Here is a 21822-nt window from a genome sequence, read left to right as displayed (position 1 = left end):
TTCTCTGTTTGTTTTGCAGGTGTATTTACTGTCCCTCACAGTGGAGAGTATTTTATTAGTGCTGTACTGACTCCGCAAAGAAATGAACGCATAGAGGCTGTGCTGACAGTATCCAATGTAAGCATTGCACAAGTGGACACAGCCGGCTATAGGACTGAACGACTAGAAACTTCAGTGGATGAAACTGAGAATCATCCCGGAGGAGGCCTTGCTGTGTTCAGCCTAATTCTCAGGCTGAAAGCTGGTGATGAAGTCAGTGTTGTTGTCATGTCAGGAAAATTAGCTTACACGGGAACAGAGGAGCTATACTCTACATTCAGTGCTGTTTTATTGAACGATTCACCAATGCATAGTTGACAAAACCGAGGTAAAGAGAGGTAAATAGAACTGATAGAATTGGCCATCATTTGAATTAAAATGCTTACTGTAAATCTCACAATGAACTAACTGGAAATACTCATTTCAATTGTAAACATCTGGCAGACTGAACTACACTAGAACTGCAATGGTCTTGGGCCAATCTAAATTGTTAAATCAAGAACCACTAAGTGAAACAAACTGAGTTACTGTATATTCAAGTTAAATATCTTCAGAGACAAAGCCTGTAGGTTACTGTCCATGTGTTATTAACCCTTTGAGAATAGTACTGTTCAGCCAGATAATGGCACCATTTAATATTAAGATGACTGATTTTAAAAATGCTATTTCCTTTGTACATATGATTCTATTTTAAATTACTCATTTTCTGATATTTCCAGTTTTATATAGTCTATACAAAGATAATAGTACTTTGAAAGCTTAGTCTCAGTGCTGAACAGGTCGAAAAGCTGAAGATTTTATGTGGGATCTTAAAATGTTTGTCAGTGGCCATTTAATCAAAAGAACTTTTCTCATCAAAGGAAGTTCCATGTAAAATGCTCAAACCCAGAATATTAAACAGCATGACTTACACTAGAGCAAATCTCAATATTTGGACCTCAGAAATATCCTGGCATCACCATTCCCTGCTAGACTGTATATCAGGATGTAAGCTATCATTGGCCATTAGAACATTGTTAGCTTATAAAACCAGGCCAAGTGGTAGCAAATATTTTGACTTGGATAGCCTAAAAGAACCCTGTAGTTACCAGAATAATTTATTTTTAAATGTAAACTTTTCATTCTTTTCTATGAAAATTCATCATTAAACTTCATTCCTCATACAGGCTAAGCTACACTTACTCCATGCCAACCTTGCATATCTTCATTTTAAATTTTGTGTGCATTTGCCTTTATTTTTAAATATCCAAAGATTCAGAGAGCAGATATTGAGAAATGAACAGCAGTTACCTAGGCTGCACTCTCAGAATTTCTGCCAATTTGGTAACAATGAGATAATTGACTTGCATCAAGGAGTCAGTTGCTAATATGCTTCCTATGTTTGAACATTATGAATTATGAATTGTTTCTGCATCAACTGAACATTAGTTAGGGAAGTGATTTATTTTGTCAGCAATATCCAGTTTCGCTTCTAAGGCAGAAAAGTTGCATTTTCAGTAATGATTGTTTAATGTCAATGAATGCTTGTGAATGGTCAAAGATTCTGAAGTGGATGAATGTACAGCAGAGTGGATGTAATGGGCTGAATGCCTAATCCTGCTCTAATGTCTTATGGTATTTAACTGAAATTAGTTGTTAAAAATAACATTCAAATGCAGATTATAGCACAGTAATCACTTAAGTATTTGATCAATTGACTGTTTGAAATTGACAGTCTGTTGTAAAACAAACTGCCAGAACATTTGCAGTAATTTGAAATATTTCCCCAAAAATGTATTGAGAAAAAGTATAATTCTTTATATTTAGTAATAAATGCTAACATAACATTGCAGCTCAAACATTTTTAACACAATGAAGAATTGTTCAACATACACATGAACTTGAAATCCTCGTGTTTGTATATTAGTGTACATCTTTGAACATATGAAACTTGATGAACAAGTTATGGTGCTATTTTCTGTAAATTAAATACACATTTTCTACTGTTTAATTTAATGTTTGCAATAAACATGGTTTGAAATTATGTCCGATGCACAGCGAAATTGATTATTAAGATAATCAAAGTTCATTTGTAATGAGCTACCTCAGATATTTCTGTAAAAAAGTGTAGAATGGATCTTGGAAGAGCAAATACCAAAATTTCCACATTAATGACACAAACTGCATTTTCCCGGACTATGCTTTGAAAAGAGATATAATCAACACTTCTCTAGACAGAATTTGATTAACAATGGCTTCAAGCCTGCTCCAGATTTGAGTGGTTTACTGCATATCAAATTGTTCTTGCTTTGAGTCATTTCGCATCCTGATGCTGATCTAATGACATCATTCCTGGCATGATACATTTTTAGACTTGGGCCCCTCCCTCCCTCTCAACGCTCTATGTCACAAGCCTGATGTTGAGCCACCACAGGCTGGAGTTTACTAACATCCTCCAAAAATATGTATTGCTCTCTCCGTCTAATATTTGTCTGCCTCTTTCCCAAGTCTCAGTTCTGGACTTCACTATTTATCTTTCAATGCACTGCATGTACAAAGAGGCCTTCTGTATTGCATGGTCTTGGACCTTACTGAATACCCAAGGGGCAGACCGATGTTCAAATTATTGCTGGCGTATTATGTGGTAACTGATTCATGTGCTATTCAAGGCACTGATAATTTATTTTTTTTAATATAATTTTTAATTGAATTTTCAAATAGGTCACAGAAGGAAAAAAAATTATTTAAAAAAATTATCAACCCTTCCCCCTCCCCTTAACCCCTACCCCCTAACATATCCCTGTAGAAAGAGAAAAAAAAAAGAAAGAAAGAAAGAAAGAAAGAATGCCTGGATATCGGAAGATCCCCACATGCTCCATGGAGTTCATAATTATTGGAATACAACTTCCACATAATCTAACATTATTTTTACTAGGCGATATTGAAGGGATAAAACCGAAATCCAAACTGAATAAATATCAGAAAGAATGCACAAAAATTGCATTGGCAGTAGCCAAAAAGGTTATTGCAGTTACTTGGAAATCAGATTCATATTTAAGTATAGATCGTTGGAAGAATTAAATTTTTAGCTGCATTCCACTTGAAAAAATTACTTATAATTTAAGAGATAAATATGAAATATTTCTGAAAATTTGGCACCCTTATTTACAAAAGATAGGATTAAATATATAGGAGCTCCAAAGATAAAATTATTGGTTATCTGGGGAAAGAAATAAATATATATACTAAAGCACTGATAACTTTTAATGCATTTCTTTAGAAGCAGAACACAACACTGTAATGGTAGGGCAGACATACATTCTCCATGGCTGCCAAGTGTTTTTGGTGTTAATCAGATGTGCAGTACAAATGGTTTCAACGTAAACAACATCTAACAAGAGCCTAACATCAAACAAGACCAGAGACTCCTTTGTTACAGCAGAATGTAGCAACACTCTTCTCCACAAGTGGCAAGAAATTACATTCACCTTCTATCAAATATACAATTCCATCTGATGATTAGGGTTGAGGAATTCATAGAATGTACAATGTTTTGCCTAAGGCACTCATGGCCACATTTTGCATAGTATGCCAAAACAGTAATCTGGCTTTAACATACCTGGCCCCTGTCCAAACAGAACAGGTTAAGTTCTGGCCTTTGCGATACATCTTGTTGCCAGCAGGCTTCCCATCCGTGTAGTTACATGTAGCTTTTTGAAAACATTTAAACTATCAACCACAGTCTAAGGCAGTGGTTCCCAACGTGGGGCATATGCCCCACAGGGGGGTAATTTGATTTTTTAAGGGGGCAATTCAAAAATGAGTTATTAACAGTGAATTTTTTCTAGTAAGTCTGTGTGAGTATGAGTGTGTGCGCGCGAGTTAATACATATGTGTATATACAGTATGCATACATAAAAATACTTGTATGTACATGTGTAATTGCATATGTACTGTGTATATAGTGTATCATCATCATTACAACCATCAAATGGCTTTCATAATTAAATTAATGAATTGACTGATGTAGGAAGGAACGAATGAACAAGTCCAAACGCGTAAGAAACTCGTACGAGGTCGAGCCAATGCTGCTTTTTGCAGTAGCTTTCGGTTCTTGGTGGTGTGAAGGTGTGTATATTGCGTCATCTCTTTTAAACGGTGTATCTGTCTTTGTATGCTGTAGAAACGAATCGGCATTGTTTTATTTATTTATTATTATTATTTTAATATCACTTAATGTTCTTTTTTTTACAATTTCTTAGTAATTTCTTCCTCAGAACTTTAACAGTCCTTTGGTTCTTTTATTTTTCTCTTTCATGAATGCCATGTTCTTTGGAAGCTTGTTTAAACAAAGTTAATGGTCTTTTAGGCTTCCTCCAGGTGAATAGGAGTTCACTTTTTGAACAATAAGAATTATATATCACCACAGGGGGCATCAGGATTTTAGAGGTGATTAGGTGGGGCATGGCCAAAAAAAGTTTGGGAACCACTGGTCTAAGGTCACGTTTTCCCAAAATGTGAAGGATATTAAAGGAACAAGATGCCAAACTGCAAGAGAAGCATTACTGAGCAACAAGGTAACAGCAAAATATATTTAATCAAATTAGGCCCAATCTTCTGGCAACACCATTCAGTAGCCTCCAATTCTGTATTTATTTCTATGAATTTGGCAAATAGAAAATATCCAGGAGACAATGAAACATAGAAAACCCACAGCATAATACAGGCTGTTCAGCCCACAAAGCTGTGCTGAACATGTCCTTACCTTCGAAATTACCTAGGGTTACCCACAGCCCTCTATTTTTCTAAGCACTGTGTACCTATCCAGGAGACTCTTAAAAGACCCTATTGTATCCACCACCACCACCAGCAGCCCATTCCACACACTCACCACTCTCTATGTTTAAAAAAAACTTACCCCTGATATCTCCTCTGTACCTACTTTCAAGCCCCTTAAACCTGTGCCCTCTCATGCTAGCCATTTCAGCCCTGGGAAGTTAAAATGTTCTACTAAAGAGTCTATGAAGAGCCTGGTATTTTTATTCTAAACAGGACAAATGTGGAATTTGCACAACAAAATTTGGTGAAGTACTTATGAGATAGAATAAAACAGGGTTCCAAGCATTTTTTTATGCCATGGACTCCTACCATTAACCAAGGGAGTCTGTGGATCCCAGGCCGAGAACCCTACTCTAAAACAATGACAAAACATCCACATTTGAAATTACTAACAAGGAATGAAAGTACTAATTCTTTGAAATACATACAGGGCAAGAACTGGTCCAGCAAATTTCAACTTTATGCAAATTGCTCTTGACTGCTCTCAGGAACAGTATTTGAAATCTTCATCAAGAAACACCCAGACAGAAAAAAACAATCAAAGCCTTCTCCAAACTCTTCATCGGGTAGGATAAAACATTATGAACACTGACCAACTTGTCATTAGCACGCACTTTATTAAGCTGCCAGTAGCTTTTTTGTTGATTTACAGATCAGCACCCTGTCATTACACCTGCGTTTGTTGCAGTCCAATTGCTGGTAACAACTCCCATCAACCAACATTGACCCTTCTTCAGCACACTCCTGTAGATCAGTGCCCAAGAGCTGTCGAGGCTCAAGAATTCACATTATGACTTAGGGAGAAAGTGTTCCTTTCTAACTTACAGAAAAATCAGTTTATGGACAGTTCTCTGAAAAAGAATCATTACATAAACTGAGATCTCTCTGTATTTTAAATATCTTGAATTCTACTTTAAAGTCAATTGAATGAAGTTTGACACAGGAGATCTCCACAGATGAGGTTAAGGGAATTACTTTAGAGTTTTCCACACAGGAATAATCCAAATTTGGCAGGAATAATCCAAATAGAACATACAGGGTAAATGGTAGGGCATTGAGGAATGCAGAGGAACAGAGAGATCAAGGAATAACAGTGCATAGTTCCCTGAAGGTGGAGTCTCATGTAGATAGGGTGGTGAAGAAGGCTTTTGGAACGCTGGCCTTTATAAATCAGAGCATTGAGTACAGAAGTTAGGATGTAATGTTAAAATTGTACAAGGCATTGGTAAAGCCAAATTTAGAATATTGTGTACAGTTCTGGTCACCGAATTATAGGAAAGATATCAATAAATTAGAGAGAGTGCAGAGACGATTTACTAGGATGTTACCTGGGTTTCAGCACCCAAGTTACAGGGAAAGATTGAACAAGTTAGGTCTCTATTCATTGGAGCGTAGAAGGTTGAGGGGGGATTTGATCGAGGTATTTAAAATTTTGAGAGGGATAGATAGAGTTGACGTGAATAGGCTGTTTCCATTGAGAGTAGGGGAGATTCAAATAAGAGGACATGATTTGAGAGTTAGGGGGCAGAAGTTTAAGGGAAACACAAGGGGGTATTTATTTACTCAGAGAGTGATAGCTGTGTGGAATGAGCTTCCTGTAGAAGTAGTAGAGGCCAGTTCAGTTGTGTCATTTAAGGTAAAATTGGATAGGTATATGGACAGGAAAGGAGTGGAGGGTTATGGGCTGAGTGCGGGTAGGTGGGACTAGGTGAGATTAAGAGTTCGGCACGGACTAGGAGGGCCAAGATGGCCTGTTTCCGTGCTGTGATTGTTATATGATTATATGGTTTTTCTGTTACAGTCCTTGAAGTTGCCATAGCCCAAAACAGCAAAACCTTTCTCCCCCTGTGGTGAACTCCTTAAGATTCCAGTCAGTGAATATAAATATTCATTAATTTAGTTCTCTGTTGTGTTATTTAGTAACATATTCGGAAAAAAATCAGCACATTAGTGCAAAAATAACAGTCAGACATTGGAACATACTTGTTCAATTTTCTTTAATTATTCCAGTTATTTTTAAGAAATATTTAAGAAACAAGCAATAGCATTCTTTAAAACAAGTTCCCTTTAATAAGTGAATCAAATATATTCAAAATTCTACTTTTCCATGCCATATTAGTTTGATTCAGGAGTGATCTGCTGGCATTATAATTAAGACTTATTTTAATACACCTTCGTACATGAAAATTCCTTTGGTAACATGAAAATTGAATGTGAAAGATACATACCACTTAAGATTGTGTCTAACCAAATTTGTAATCAATAATAAAAGATATTGATGGTCTAATAAAGTGCTTGCATAACTGTTCAAGGAACAAAATTTTCCTCAGTCAGAACTGTAATTGTAAGCATTTGCTTGCTGTACTACACTACGGTTTGATTCCAACTCAATGTGTTACAATAAGTGAACACTCTATCCATTAAGCAATTTCTGACAAACAAAAGAAGTTTATTTCATACAGGCAGTACATAAAGCACTGTTAAAATAGAAAAGAGCTTTAAAAGTCTCTTCACAAATATTTGAACTTTCACAGAAAGAACAAACCTTTCAAATGGTCTTTTTTTTAAATCAATGCCCAATCAATGCTTGCTGAATGGTAAGAAGAGAATCACTACATTCAGATCCAACAAATTATGCATTTGTATTGAGTTGAAGAACAAGGGGGTAATCCTCACCTATAAAACCTCACAAATATTGCATGATAACTTTTTTCCATAATGCAATGTAAATGCAGTTCTACGATCTATTCATTCTCTCTTACAGTTGTCTTAATATCACACACATCTCTCTCTTTAGGTCAGATCAATAGCCTTAATACTTGACTATAAACTAGGTTTATTGCTAACTATAAACTAGGCCAAGAAAAGAATCTTGATTGAAGCAAGAGACAGAATCCTGTGTTTCTCAAGATTCTTTTGCATATGACCCATCTCACAACTCTAATTACCTCAACTAAAACTGGTCAAATTCATGGTTGAGGTTCATTGCTGAGGTTCAGCAATATATGGTTGTTAATTTACTATACCAGCAGAGTTTATACTTCCTAGCAAATAGCATGTTCATTAAATATTTACAACTAAATTACTAAAAATTCCTTACATAAAATGTTCTAGTGTCTTACTTTGCTGAATTGTATTTAATTTCACCATTACTTCTAATTAAGATGCATATTAATGCACCCAGGAACAAGAAAGCTCCTTTGATTGATGTATAATAATTGAATGTGCAAGATACATCCTAGGAAAGATAATTTCCACTTAACCAACATTTTTAACTTCAGGTTATAACTCCAAGAAATTTAGAGTCAAATAAATGGCTTGTATTTGACTAAGTCAAACTTGTCAAGGAAACCTAATGAGAGAAGTACAGTATTTGCCAAAGATAAACAAAGCAAAGAATAAACAATCGACTGAAAGTATCAATTATAAATGGTGACTTTCTCTGAAAAAGATGAAATAATCAGACTCAAATATCAAATTTTCTAAAGCAATAGCAAAAATCCTCACTGATCACACCAGTAAAACTGGAACAGTTGATGTAACATTTGCCTTCTCCTCGGCAACTCACATGGAACATTCCACTGTACCTGCCACAGTACCTAAAAAAACTATAATTTTTTTTACTCAAGTCCATCATCTTTTTAAATGTGTTGCAATTATTCCATTGCCTTGGCTAAGAGTTACATCAGAGTCAAATTCTTGTGACCCTAGGAAAGTTAAAATTTTAAGCAAGATAAAGCTTCTTTTATATTGAACTAAACAACACACACAAAATGCTGGAGGAACTCAGAAGTCCAGTAGAATCTATGCTTAAGCTTTCAGCCTGAAATGTTGACTGTATCTTTTCTCCCCCTTAGATGCAGCCTGGCCTGCTGAGTTCCTCTAGCATTTTGTGTGTGTTGCTCAGATTTCCAGCATCTGCAGATTTTCCTCATTTATGCTGAACTGTTTGGAGTTTTTACCATTTGCTTTGTGTCACACTTCAGCAGCTGGGAAATACCTTCAGATTCCAAAACAGTATTGTGTGACATCCAACCACAGACTCCATATTTAACTTGCTAACTTAATCTCTTCACAACCAGGCCTCTAAATTACCTGTCCTCATTCTATTTTAGATAAGACCTCCAGTTAGTTGCTCCATCCTCCTCCACATTTGGTTCCATTCAACCAAGTAATTATAGCTTTTTGAGCATTTCTGCCCTCCTTATATTTGTTTGTTTTGATGAACCCCGCCTCACTCTAACCCATAAATGTATTCTGAGTGCACTTTCTCACAAGGAGTCTCTATTGCACCAATACAGGCTGACAATTTAAGTGTCAGATACCTGAGAACTGCATTTACTTTCTACTATGTTGATAAGGTAAATGAAAGAGTTCTACCTCCTCTATCCTGTAAGGAGTGTACCAAAACTATTCTCCCGAGTTCAACGTGCTATACTACAAGGAAAATGTCCTTTGAAGTCAATTAAGAATTTTTTATCAACTGCAATTTACTACTGACCCAATCACAGGCACCAGCAAGTAGTTTTTTTCAAACTGGCTATTTTATAGCTTCAGCTGTACCCTAGATTTATTTAAACCGTCAATGTGCAAACTGCTAGGTGGGGAAATAGTAATGTGAGCATCGTTACAAGTGGCGTCTGTTGGAACTCCACTTGAATTCACTTAAGATTAAATACTTATAAATTGCATTTTAAGTGCGAATCAACTTACAGATCATTGGACTTCAAATCAGAAGTTACAGATCACAATGTGCTCTAATATAATCAAAGGTACTAATATGCTTACAAATCAAAGTTCTTGAAAAGCCTTTTTATTAATCTTTCGAGGTTTTAAATTCATTGAGCTCATCTGCATCAAGTTCTAGAAGTGGTTCGCGCCAATATGCAAAATGACTGTATTCAGGGTAATGAAAAGCTGAGCTTCTTTCTTGTGCTATTAACGGGAATACATGTTCTACTAATTCACCCAACCGTGAATACCTGAGGAGAGAAAGGAACAATTTGATAAACAACTGCAGAGTAGTTTCAGATGGTCTGTATTATTGAAATATAAAACAACTCACAATGTTACCCAAACCTCTTGTCATTACCTACAACCCCACTAACTTCTCGAGTCAGCACATAATTCTCCATAACTTCTGCCATCTTCAATAGGATCCCACAACCAGGCAACATCTTTCCTTCCCCTACACTTTCCATAGGGAACACTCACTATGCAACTCTTTTGTCCATTCTTCCCTCCCCACTGATCTCCCTCTGGTACTTTGCTTGCAAGCAGAACAAGTGGCATACCTGTCCCTACACCTCCTCCCTCAAAACCATTCAGGGGCCCCAAACAGTCCTTCCAGGTGAGGTGACACTTCATCTGTGAGTCTGTCAGGGTCATCTACCCAGTGCTCCTGGAGTGTCCTCCTGTATATCAGTGAGACCCGACGTAGATTGGGAGACCACTTTGCCGAGTACCTACATTCCGTTCACCGTAAAAAGTCGGATCTCCCCGTGGCCATCTATTTCAATCCTACTTCCCATTCCCATATGCAAGTCCACGGCCTCCTTTCCTCTACTGCTGTAATGAGGCCACACTCAGGTTGGAGGAGCAACACCTTATATTCTATTTTCCAAACTCATGACATGAACATCGAGTTCTTGAAAATCCACCCCCCACCTTCACCGTACCCATTTCCCTCTCCTGTCTATCACCTCCCTCTGATGCTCCTCCCCCCCTTCTCTTTCTTCCATGGTCTTCTACCCTCTCCTATCAGATTCTCCCTTTTCCAGCCCAATCAACTTCCCAACCCTTCACTTCACCCCTCCCCCCGTTTCACCTAACACTTACCCCCCCCTTGTACTTCTTCCTCCCCTCCCCCCACTTTCTTGCACTGATTTATCTTTTTATTCCAGTCCTAAAGGGTCTCGGCCCAAAACGTTAACTGTTCATTCTTTTCCATTGAGGTTGCCAGGCCTGATGAGTTCCTCCTGCATTTTGTGAGTGTTGATGAGAATTTGAATTCAGAAACTAGAAATGCTTTTGTTCATTTTTGCTAGTGAAAAACTTGCTTAAGTGGGCAGGCACCTTATCCATTAAACTTTTCATTAGTTAAAAAAAACTTCTGCAGGTAAACTTCATCATTTCAGATCAGTATCAGAATAGCTATACTTAAGTAGCCCCAGTTCTTTTGCGGATTGGGAGAACAATTGAGACACAAGAGACTGCAGATGCTAGAATCTAAAGCAAAGGTGCTGGGAGGAAAGAAACTGTTGACATTTCAGGTCTAAAGCTGCATCGGCCAGAACTAAGAGAAGCAGAGTGATCGTAAGGATTCTAAGCTTATTGGTGGACTGAGGAGGGGCGTATGGTAACAGGCGCATACTGCCAGACAGGAGAGGGTGAGCTGGGTTGGAGTTGGAAGATGGACAGATGAATGATAGATGGAGACAGGCAGAAAGGAAAAAAAAGATGGAACAATGTGGGGGGAGAGGAGTGAGAAGAAAGGAGACAGCCATTGGAGGGATACAAGCAGGAACCAGCTACATCTTCTCCTTATCCCTTTCTTATCACTATAGATACCACTCCCTCATCTGTATCCCTCCCCACCTACCCCACACTGACCTCTGCCCTTACAGTAGATGTAATGCTTGTCATAACACTTCTCTTACTACCATCCAGGGACATGAACAGCATTTCCAGGTGCAGCAATGGTTTACACACTCCCTTCTTCAACATTGCCTACTACAGTCCAAGCTCCCAATGTGGCCTACCTTATAAAGGCAAGTCCAACACAGACTTGGCAAGTTTTACAGAACATCTACACTCAGTCCACAAAGGCCATCCCAAGCTCCTAGTTGCAACCATTTCAATTTCCCATACTGACCTGACCATCCTTTGATTTCTATATTGTCAGGATGAAGTCGAATGCAAACCTGCACTATAAAGCTTAAATGTTGATTATTCCACTATAATTGGTATTGATTTTTACATATCTGCAACTTCCATCAAATAGTAATTTAAAAATCATCCTCACTTTTAATAAACCAACATTACTAGGCACTTACGATGATTTGTTGCTTTTCGTTTGTTCCTGAATTAGCTCTCCTTTGGGATTTACAATGAAAATTCTGCTTTCTTGTACATTGACCTCTTTATAGGCATAGGCATCCTGCAATGAATATTTACAGAAGTGTAACTGCAGCAATTATGATTTGATGAAGTTCAGTGTTGTATGCAAAAAGCTTCAAAATAACAGTTTTGCAATCATACCAGCCAGATAGATAAGCAACAATAGTGCTAACTTCATTGTTAGCACTGCCTTCATGGCTTCTACATTGATGATTTACCCAAACCTTAAAGTATAAACATTTCTGAACAAATGGAATAACCAACAGTCCATTTCTAAGACTGCAATAATCCCTCATCACTTAGTCATAGGACACTGATGTCCTCTGAGAAATTCAAAGGAAAGGCAACTCACCCACCCAGAGTCTCAAAGTATTTACTGCAATGTACAGTTTAAATACAAAGTACATGGGCATAAAAAGCTGCAGAAACAGAGCTAAGTGTTAAAATCTTACTTAAATGCAAGGTTTGCCAATGCAATTGGTTTTTAGCTAAATCTTCACTTACATTAGTCCTGTTTCCAAAAGCAGCATAAAACGGAGATCTATGTGGATTAAATAGATTCCTGATGTCATTCAAGCATTGAATTTTGAACAGTTCTGGTTTCTTCTCAATTACTTCTCTGAGAAACACAAAAAAAAACAAAGTTTTGGGACTTCGTCCATCTACTAGCCAATAAAACCTTTCAGACTTCCCAATAAAAGTATGACATACACATTGTCAATTAAAAAGACTGAAAGTTGTTCAAAAATTATTCAAGAAGATAATAATCAGAAATACACCTGTCATATGCATAAATGATAGTGAAGGAAGAACTTTTGGGAATCTTCAGAACTGATGGCAAGTGATCCTGAGATCAGATACAGTAATCAGATGATCAGTGTGGAAAGGACTAATTTTTAAGGTGGGTGACATTTTTGTTTCCATGGAGCAAAAATGAGTAGGGAGCATAAGAAGCATTATGTATCTTCATGCATCGGTAAAGGAATCCCCTTTCATTCAACCTTCTCCAATATGAGAGATGCAAATTTGTAGTAACTGACAACTTTTCAAACTTAAAAATAAATTTATTATCAAAATATACTACCCCATATCACCATATACTACCCTGAGATTTACTTTCTTGAGAACTTGCACAGTAGATACTGTTACATACCCAGTCTGAACACGGGACAGTGAGATGATGTTATGTCACGTGATGGCATGTTCCAACCCGTGGTCTGTGACACAGTTCTCATTTTTATTTTTGTGCAACATTGTTGTTGCCGGTCGGAGATGTGGAGGCTCCACCGGTTTTGTTTATTGCACCTTTATTTTTCCCTTTCAGTCCAGTATCGGAGAGTGAAGGCATTACCGGAGTTTCCGAGTTCAAAGGATTGGATAAAGTTAATGTCATTCAGCATTTTTGAGGAATGATAGGCCTCTGACTTCGTTCAGGAATTAAGGCATATTTGAGTTAAACCCCTGCAAAGTCAGGAAGGATTGTGCAGTGACCTCCAGTCAAAAGGTCAATTCCTTTTATTTCCTCGTGATTTCTGCGAACAAGGCATCTACCAGCTGCGGAATCGGCAGATTGTCAATACTTCGAAGGAATCACTCGTTTCGGGGAAGTCTCTCCTTACTGGCTGTATAAATCACATGGACTTTCGAATGTATCATTTTAAGTCTGTGCTTGGATGAGAACTCAGTAAGACCAGTTTCTAAGTTTGAATGTTTGTGCGGCCTGTTAACTTCCAGTTAAGTTAGTTGTTTGTTTACATTTCTAAGTTTGAGCAGAGGTTAATAAATCTCAGGATTTGCTTTAAACCCTGTCTCAGTTTCATATTCATTGCTGCTGCATTCATAACAATACAAAGAAATACAATAGAATCAATGAAAAACTACAAAGATAAACAAATAATCAACTTGGGGACAGTAGGACACACGGAGGATTTGAAAAGCAAGTTTTTCCATTTAGAATATAAAAGCATTGAAAAATAAAAGCCACAAATTTGCAGAAGAACTGTCATTAATATGCATCATTACTTGTGCACAAAAATTATGCTCCTATATTATTAACACATTTATTTGAAAGCAGCATCTTCAAATGTCAAAAAACGAACACAGATATTATCAATATCACCGTCTGCAAGAAAAAATTACCAGCATTCTGACCCTAAGTTGTATGGGACTATGATAGTTCACAATGATAAATCCTTGTTGGCACAGATAATGCCTGTCATAAATTGGCAAATTTACCCTCAATGAGAAACAATTAAATTTTCAATTAGGTAGAAATTTCACGTCTGCTGTGACAATATTAAAGGCAGAAATTATTATTTAAATAGGAAAACGTTGAGGGATTTCATCCATTAAATATACTTGCAGTATAAAGCTCAAATGCTGCTTTACATGCAATTATATTTGAAGGCTTAGATGGATGATGGCAAATTTCCTTAAGTTATATAAATATTGAAAAGAATCATTACCTGTGCAATGCTGAAATTAAACTACTAGGCGCCAGCAGGAGAGGTCCTCTGGGAAGTACAGTACCTCTGTCGTTAACCCAGTGTAAGTATCCTCTGGTTATATCTGCCATTCCTATTGCACGGGCAGAGCAGTAAAGAAATTTGTAACCGTTCCTGTATAAAAGCCAAGAAACATCAATTATATGGTATTCTCTACTTGGATCTCATATTAAAAACCATTACCACGATTCATTTTGTGGTCAGAACATTTAATGAAGTGGATACAATTTCAATAACTTTTGAGTTTAATCTGAGGGTTTCAAATGAGGGCAAATAGTTTAAATTGACATTCATTGAAATATCACATTAAAAATAAACAGATATTCCCAATACATATAATTATATTCTTATAATTTAAATGCAGTCTTACATCAGCAAATTAAATCAGAAACAATAGTTAAGTGAATTGAGTTTATTTAAATAATTTATTCACTTATGCTGAACTAATAGATTAAGCGGATATGAATTGTGAAGATTTAAATATTAAATCAGTCCAATTACTTAAAGTTACTCACTAATTATTTTATTAGCATAAGATAAAAATACATTGAATTAGAAAGCTAATATCATTTGATTTAACTTTGTACATATAGGAATTCTGAACTTTATCCATTGACTAAATACAGGAAACAAAATATTGAGTAGCCAAATCACAGATCGAAATTATCCTACAGTTGAACACATTAGACTGCAGCATCACAAATGCAGCTCACAAACTTGCCTGAGACCACACAAAGCCAACATAAAACATAGAGCCATAACTTGCAGTACAGTCGGCCCTCCTTATCCGATGGGGGATTGGTTCCAGGACCCCCTGCGGATACCAAAATTAGCGGATGCTCAAGTCCCTTATTCAACCTATCTCAATGCACTGGACCTTAGGACCCAGCGGAACCCCAGACCTTACTTAGCCTGTTTCAGTGCGCTGGACATTAGGACCCGGCGCCAGAGCTCTGAATGCGCAGTGTTTCTGTTCGCAAAAATAATCACGATCACGATTGAAAATAAAGTGGAAATAATAAAGCGACTGGAAAGAGGTGAAACACCATCGGTCATTGGAAAAGCGTTATGCTACGTCATTCAACGATCAGAACAATTTTAAAGGATAAAATGAGAAAGGCTCTGCTCCGATGAAAGCTACAATTACTACTAAGCAACGCAGTGGTTTAATTATTGGGTTTTGGGGTTTTGTGTTTTTGATCCTCCACATCAGCTTCTGTGTGTGGAAAGCGATCTGTCCCAAGTTCCAAGAACTTCCGTTCCCGAGCCCGGCACTGAAACATACGTTCTTACGTTTTATATGCATAGAAAGGTAAAATATATACTATATAACTAAGGCAAACGTTTGACAAACTGACACTAAAAAATACCGGATGTACCTGTTCCGACTTACTTAGTAAGAGAACTTAATATTTTTTTCGATCCCGATCCACGATAACCCATGCATATCTTCCCGTATACTATAAATCATCTCTAGATTATTTATAATACAATGTAAATGCTATGTAAAATTGTTATACTGCATTGTTTAGGGAATAATGACAAGAAAAAAAAGTCTGTACATGCTCGAACAAGTGCTGGAAGAGCACTTCCGGGTTTTTGCGATTCACAGTTGATTGAATTCACGCATGCGGAATTCACGGATAAGGAGGGCCAACTGTACATGAAATTACTTGGTTGTGGCCAATGATCCTGACAGATGCTGGCAGATTCAAAAAGGTTCGTCTTCCTGGGAGTTCTCAGGTTTACACTGGTGTTTGATATTGATATATTAATGACACATCTACTGAGATACAGTGAGAAATTTTTGTTTATTTGCTATCCAGATGGATCATGCCATAAACGAGTAGATTGAGATAGTAAAATAAAAGCAAAATGCAGAATAAAGTGTTGCTATTAATAAGAAAGTGTTGTGCATGACATATAAAGTTGAAAGATCACAACTATGTAGATTATGAGATTGGGAGTCCTTCTGTGAACAATGGGCAATACTTGTGGGCTACCTCCAGCACACCCTCGGGTGTGTTGGTTGTTACACAAATGATGTATTATCACTGAGTGTATCAATGTATATAGACAATAGACAATAGGTGCAGAAGTAGACCATTCGGCCCTTCGAGCCTGCACCGCCATTTTGAGATCATGGCTGATCATCTACTATCAATACCCGGTTCCTGCCTTGTCCCCATATCCCTTGATTCCCCTATCCATAAGAAACCTATCTAGCTCCTTCTTGAAAGCATCCAGAGAATTGGCCTCCACTACCTTCTGAGGCAGTGCATTCCAGACCCCCACAACTCTCTGGGAGAAGAACTTTTTCCTTAACTCTGTCCTAAATGACCTACCCCTTATTCTCAAACCATGCCCTCTGGTACTGGACTCTCCCAGCATCTGGAACATATTTCCTGCCTCTATCTTGTCTAATCCCTTAATAATGTATATGTGACAAAGAAACTTGAACCTTCAAATATTTTCAAATGTTCTTCTTTAACTCAATAAATTATTAATAATCTTGAAATAATTGTTGAAATAATTTCTGAATATCAGATCTTTTAAATGTGTTTCACAAACGAGAGAAAACCTGCAGATGCTGAAAATCAAAGCAACACACAAAATGCTGGAGGAATTCAGCAGGCCAGGCAACATCTATGGAAAAGAGTAAACAGTCAACATTTCAGGGCAACACCCTTCATCAGGACTGCTCTGATGAAAGGGTCTCAGCTCGAAATGTCAACTGTCTACTCTCTTCCATAGATGCTGCCTGGCCTGCTGAGTTTCTCCAGCATTTTGTGTGTGCTCCTAAATGTTTTTGAGAGTTTTACATAAAACTAGCCAAGATGAGGCCTAGTCACCTAGTTTTGTTTTATGTTTTGCAAGCAGGACTAATGCTGGATTTTCAATTTAAGATATTAGCAAGATCTCAGGAACATCAAGGCAAGGTAAAGTGTGGTCTTTTCTCACAAGCCAGTGCCATGTTGAAACATTCACCCATCATTAAAAACAATGCACTAGCTCCATCTGTTGGATTGTGCATAGAATTAATTTTTTTTCTTGTTCTGAATCATCCTCAAGAACCCCACTTGCATGTAACAGCCTGACTTGCGTGTTATCCCATCACCTACAAACATATTTAATACCAATGCAATTTCCAGGCTTCTGACAGGTTTGAAAAAAATTGGCAAATGACTAACCAAAGTTGAGTTTACCAGCTTTTGTCACATGCCTCCCCAAAAAGAATCTAAATAACATAATTTCTGTGATCTTGAATCACCAACACAAATCTCTGCTTTACAAGATCAGCAGCTTTACCATTATGCCTTGTCAGGAGCACAATGATATCAGAGTATCTAACTGAACACTTGCTCAGAGAGGAGTCATTTTAAGACTGACAAAGACCAGAAGCTTGAAAAGTACGAGATTAAGACACAGAATTTTAGAACTGACGGTAAATCAATAATGGTATGCCACCCAAAGATGGAGTAAACACAGAGGTCAAAACATGGGCAAGCTGAGATCTTGGAAGAGAGGGAAGAGCTCACAGAAATGGAACAGAGCAAAGCCATGGAAAGATTGGAAAATAGTGACTCAGACAAGAATCATAGGAATGAATGGGAACTGGTACATGTTGGCATCTGTCCAGCAATAACTTGGCACAGCTCAAGCTTCTAGAAAATGCAAAGAAGAGCAACAGGGTACTTTAATTTTTGAGTGTAGCTATTCTGGGTAAATGTTTCAATAACAAATTCAATAAGGTATGGTAAAAAAAAATTTGGAGATGAAAGAACTGGAACCCAGCTACCCAATTCAAGCCAAAAGGATCTAACCTCACTTGTCAGGTTTAGGTTGGGTCTATGTTCTGCTCTAACATTTGAGGTGGTGCATTGTGGGACCAGGCCAACCTGCCTCAGAGAGTAATCCATTATCCAGTTCAGCTCAATGTCAGTCAATGGCAATCTTAGAGAGAAAGGAAGTATAGGATGGTGATTTTCAGTGAGTGCTTTTTAGGTGTTGATTTCAAATTGGATTCAGTATCAGCACAGGTGTGATTTTTAGCAAGGAATTGGGTGAGGAATGTTTTTCGAAATTGGGCATTGGCTTCAAGCTTAGTGGTGTCTTAGTCAAGCAGGAAAATGGATGCTGAAGTTCACTAGGTTGAGAGGGCCTCTTTCTGCAGTAGATGCCAAAAGTGACTGTGTCTGGGCATGATTTTTTTTTTTGCAGATGCTCTAAGCTCAGTTGAATAAGGTTATAAAGAAAAATTGAAGCACAAGCTTGACATTGGTTAAACTGAAATAAGATTTATTTTTACACAACAAGGGAATGCTAAAAAGATAAGAGCAGCCAGAAATTGCAGGCTTAGGGTCCACGGTATTTATTTTCTTTAATTTTTTTAAAATTTAATTTTAATCTATAATTTTTATACATTCATAAGTACACATCGAGATAATATAAAAAGTAATAAGGCACTTAAATAGATAATTATGTGCAGTTGTAATTCCACCCTATTAGACTAAGCAATGACAATAATTGTTAAGAAAAATAGTAATAATAGTGGACTAATAATAATTTCCATGTATCTCTTCTGAACCATCACTTCTGGTGCAGAATATTATATGTAACCCTATGTAACTACCATTGTAGGATTTTATATCCTAACTTGTTCATGTTTGCTCCTACCCCCAAACATAATTATCCAATCGCTATGTACTTATTTACTTAATTTTTCCATATTTTTCCCCTTTCCCAAATCTTTTCCTTTACTTGTGTTAATTCCCTATTTTCAAAAAAAATGAAAACAATCAAACCAGGGTGCTTACATCAGCAATATTACTGTGTTGATGAGAAAAGCAGTATAAATCGTTAGGAGAGTCAACCAGAGTCTGCTCGCTTTGGGGTTATAAATTCAATCCATTTATTCCAAATTTGATTATTTTTTTCTTTTTGAATTCTCAAAGAGTAGGTCATATTTTCCATTTTAAATATTTCCAAAATAACTTCATGCCAATCTTCTAATGTAGGTGATATTGGGGTCCATGGTATTTCAAAGACTACTTTTCATTCAATATCACTGATGACAAACTTAAATCCACTTTTCTCACCAATTCCTGTAACTATGATATAAAAAATAAAATATCCTAGCCTTGAATCACTTATTATACTTAATCAGCAGCTTCAACTTTCCAGGGAAAAGCATTTCATAGATTCAAAACCATCAGACAAGTTATTCCTTCACATCTCGGTCTTGTGGTCAATGTCTTGTGCTCAGATAATGCTCTGTAGTACCATTATCCCCACCAGGAAAACAGAATCACAGGTAGATTGTTAAGCTGAAAGAGACTGCAGACATTTGAGTGTACCCCCAAGTCATTTAGCATCTTGCCAAAGCAGCGGAGTCCGTGCATCTTAAGAAACCACACTTCAAAGAAAAATACGAATTAATAGAAGCCACTAATATTTTCTGTTGAATAAGCAAATAAAACATACTGGTGTATTTTATGGTACAGTTTGGCAATCCCCTGGTGAGTCCAATCCTTTCCCAGTTGTGGCAAAATATGACCCAAAGCATCTGATCTGAAAATATACAAGATCACTAGTATTTAACAGATACATTCAATACAACATTCAACTATATTCAACTTCATAAATCTTTCACCAAAGCACAAACTGGCTTGATACAGAACTTCCTTTCTGATAATAGAAATGGAATTTATCAGAACTTGTTAAAATAGTCTCCAACACTTGGGATTTTTTGTGCAGAAAATGCCCTTTCTTTTTTTTTTTTTTTTTTTTTTTTTTAAATAATTTTTTATTGCATTTTTAAATGATTACAAAGTATGAAAAAAACAATGTATATAACCCATACCCCCTCCCCTTAACCCCTCCCCCCTAACTACCCCTTAGAAAAAAAAGAAAGAAAGAAAGAAAGAAAGAATGCCTGGTGGTTGGAAGATCTCCACATGCTCCATGGAGTTCGTAATAATTTTAATATGTATATTTATTTCTTTCCCAAAAAAAAAAAAAAAAAAAAAAATAAATGCCCTTTCATTACACCACTCTACTGAATAACTAAAGATGTTGTTTAAAACAGAAAAGAAAAGCAGAAACTACTGAAAGTATTCAGGAGTTAAGGCAGCTTTTGTGGAAAGATAAATGTTAATATTTGAAGTTGAAGATCCTTTGTCAGAACTAAGAGAAACACCGAGTTTTTATAGTTGCTTTAAATAGTTGTCTTCTTTATACTGTGCATGACAACTAACATAGAAATGGGGGACGATGCAAGCATGTATCAGAACAAGATCAGTTTTCTCTCTCTTTATTAATACAGCCTGACCAGCTAGGTTGTAACTCTGATGTTTCTATATCTGAGATCTCACTCCCTCAATACCATTTTCATAGTTGTTATGACAAAGGAGAATGTCCTCTACCTTTTATGACCCTTCTTTAACCCACCAACCTGATGATCTAATTTATGGCTTATCCCCAGGGTAACTCTGCCTTCACCAGCTCAGAGTTCTACTATTCCTCCTTAACCCTCCCTGTTGCCTAATACTAACTTCTTTTCTTTTCTACTGTGACAGTCACTTAACTCATTAATTTCTTCCGCAGATGCTACCTGACCTGCTAAACATTTCCAGCATTTTCTGCTTTTATCAAAGGAGAAGGTTACCTTTTTCTTCCCAGCATATGGATTGGGAATCCTCTTAAATGAACGGAAATTACACCAGATTTGATCAACTTTACAAGGAGTTCAGTGATACAGTAAGATCACAGCTGGCAAGCATCATTTAGGCTCTGTTTTTGCTGGCCAGTCAGAATAATAACAATCATTTTTTCAGTTAAGGAACAAATTGAACACCAAACCCTGGTGTAGTTGTACTTGTGTAGTTAAATAGAAGTCAGAAAGTTGTTCTGCTCTCCCGATAGTATCCCACATTCAAAGTTCAAAATAAAATCAGAGTAAACACGTGTCATCACATACAACCCTGAGGTTCTTTTTCTGTGGGCACACTTAGCAAATCTACAGAATGGTAACTGTAAAAGTAACTGTAAACAGGATCTGTAAACATCAGGAACTATAAACTGTGAACAAACTGCAGATAACAAGTAAATAACGATAAATAATGAGTATGAAATAACAAGATAAAAGAGTCCTTAAATGAGTATAGTTATCCCTTTTAGTTCAAGAGCCTAATGGTTGAGGGGCAGTAACTGTTCTTGAACCTGGTAGTGCGAGTCCTGAGGGACTTGTACTTTCTACCTGATGGCAGCAGAGAGAAAAGAGTGGTGGGTGGTGACGATCTTTGATGATGGATGATGCTTTACTACAGCAATGTTTCATATA

The 21822-nt window shown here is 37.0% G+C and overlaps 2 protein-coding genes across 4 annotated transcripts in view; one reads left to right on the top strand and one right to left on the bottom strand.

The window, feature by feature from the left end:
* LOC132399875 (EMILIN-3) overlaps positions 1-2053 on the top strand; it is a 39191-nt gene extending 37138 nt beyond the window's left edge. For all 3 annotated transcript variants that reach the window (XM_059980741.1, XM_059980740.1, XM_059980739.1), the window contains exon 8: positions 20-2053. In XM_059980741.1, the coding sequence (XP_059836724.1) occupies positions 20-357 (338 nt within the window). In that variant the 3' untranslated portion in view covers positions 358-2053. The remainder of the gene's footprint in view (positions 1-19) is intronic.
* A 4784-nt stretch (positions 2054-6837) lies between these two features.
* LOC132399873 (phosphatidate phosphatase LPIN2-like) overlaps positions 6838-21822 on the bottom strand; it is a 93647-nt gene continuing 78662 nt past the window's right edge. Inside the window, exons 16-20 of the mRNA XM_059980736.1 lie at positions 19965-20051; positions 14442-14594; positions 12481-12595; positions 11913-12016; positions 6838-9839 (exon numbers count right to left, since the gene is read on the bottom strand). Of these exons, the coding sequence (XP_059836719.1) occupies positions 9674-9839; positions 11913-12016; positions 12481-12595; positions 14442-14594; positions 19965-20051 (625 nt within the window). The 3' untranslated portion in view covers positions 6838-9673. The remainder of the gene's footprint in view (positions 9840-11912; positions 12017-12480; positions 12596-14441; positions 14595-19964; positions 20052-21822) is intronic.

The sequence above is a fragment of the Hypanus sabinus genome, chromosome 9, assembly GCF_030144855.1.
Source record: "Hypanus sabinus isolate sHypSab1 chromosome 9, sHypSab1.hap1, whole genome shotgun sequence".
NCBI classification, from domain to species: domain Eukaryota; kingdom Metazoa; phylum Chordata; class Chondrichthyes; order Myliobatiformes; family Dasyatidae; genus Hypanus; species Hypanus sabinus.
The sequence above is the reverse complement of the archived record's forward strand: the minus strand, read 5'-3'. Positions and strand labels throughout refer to the sequence as shown.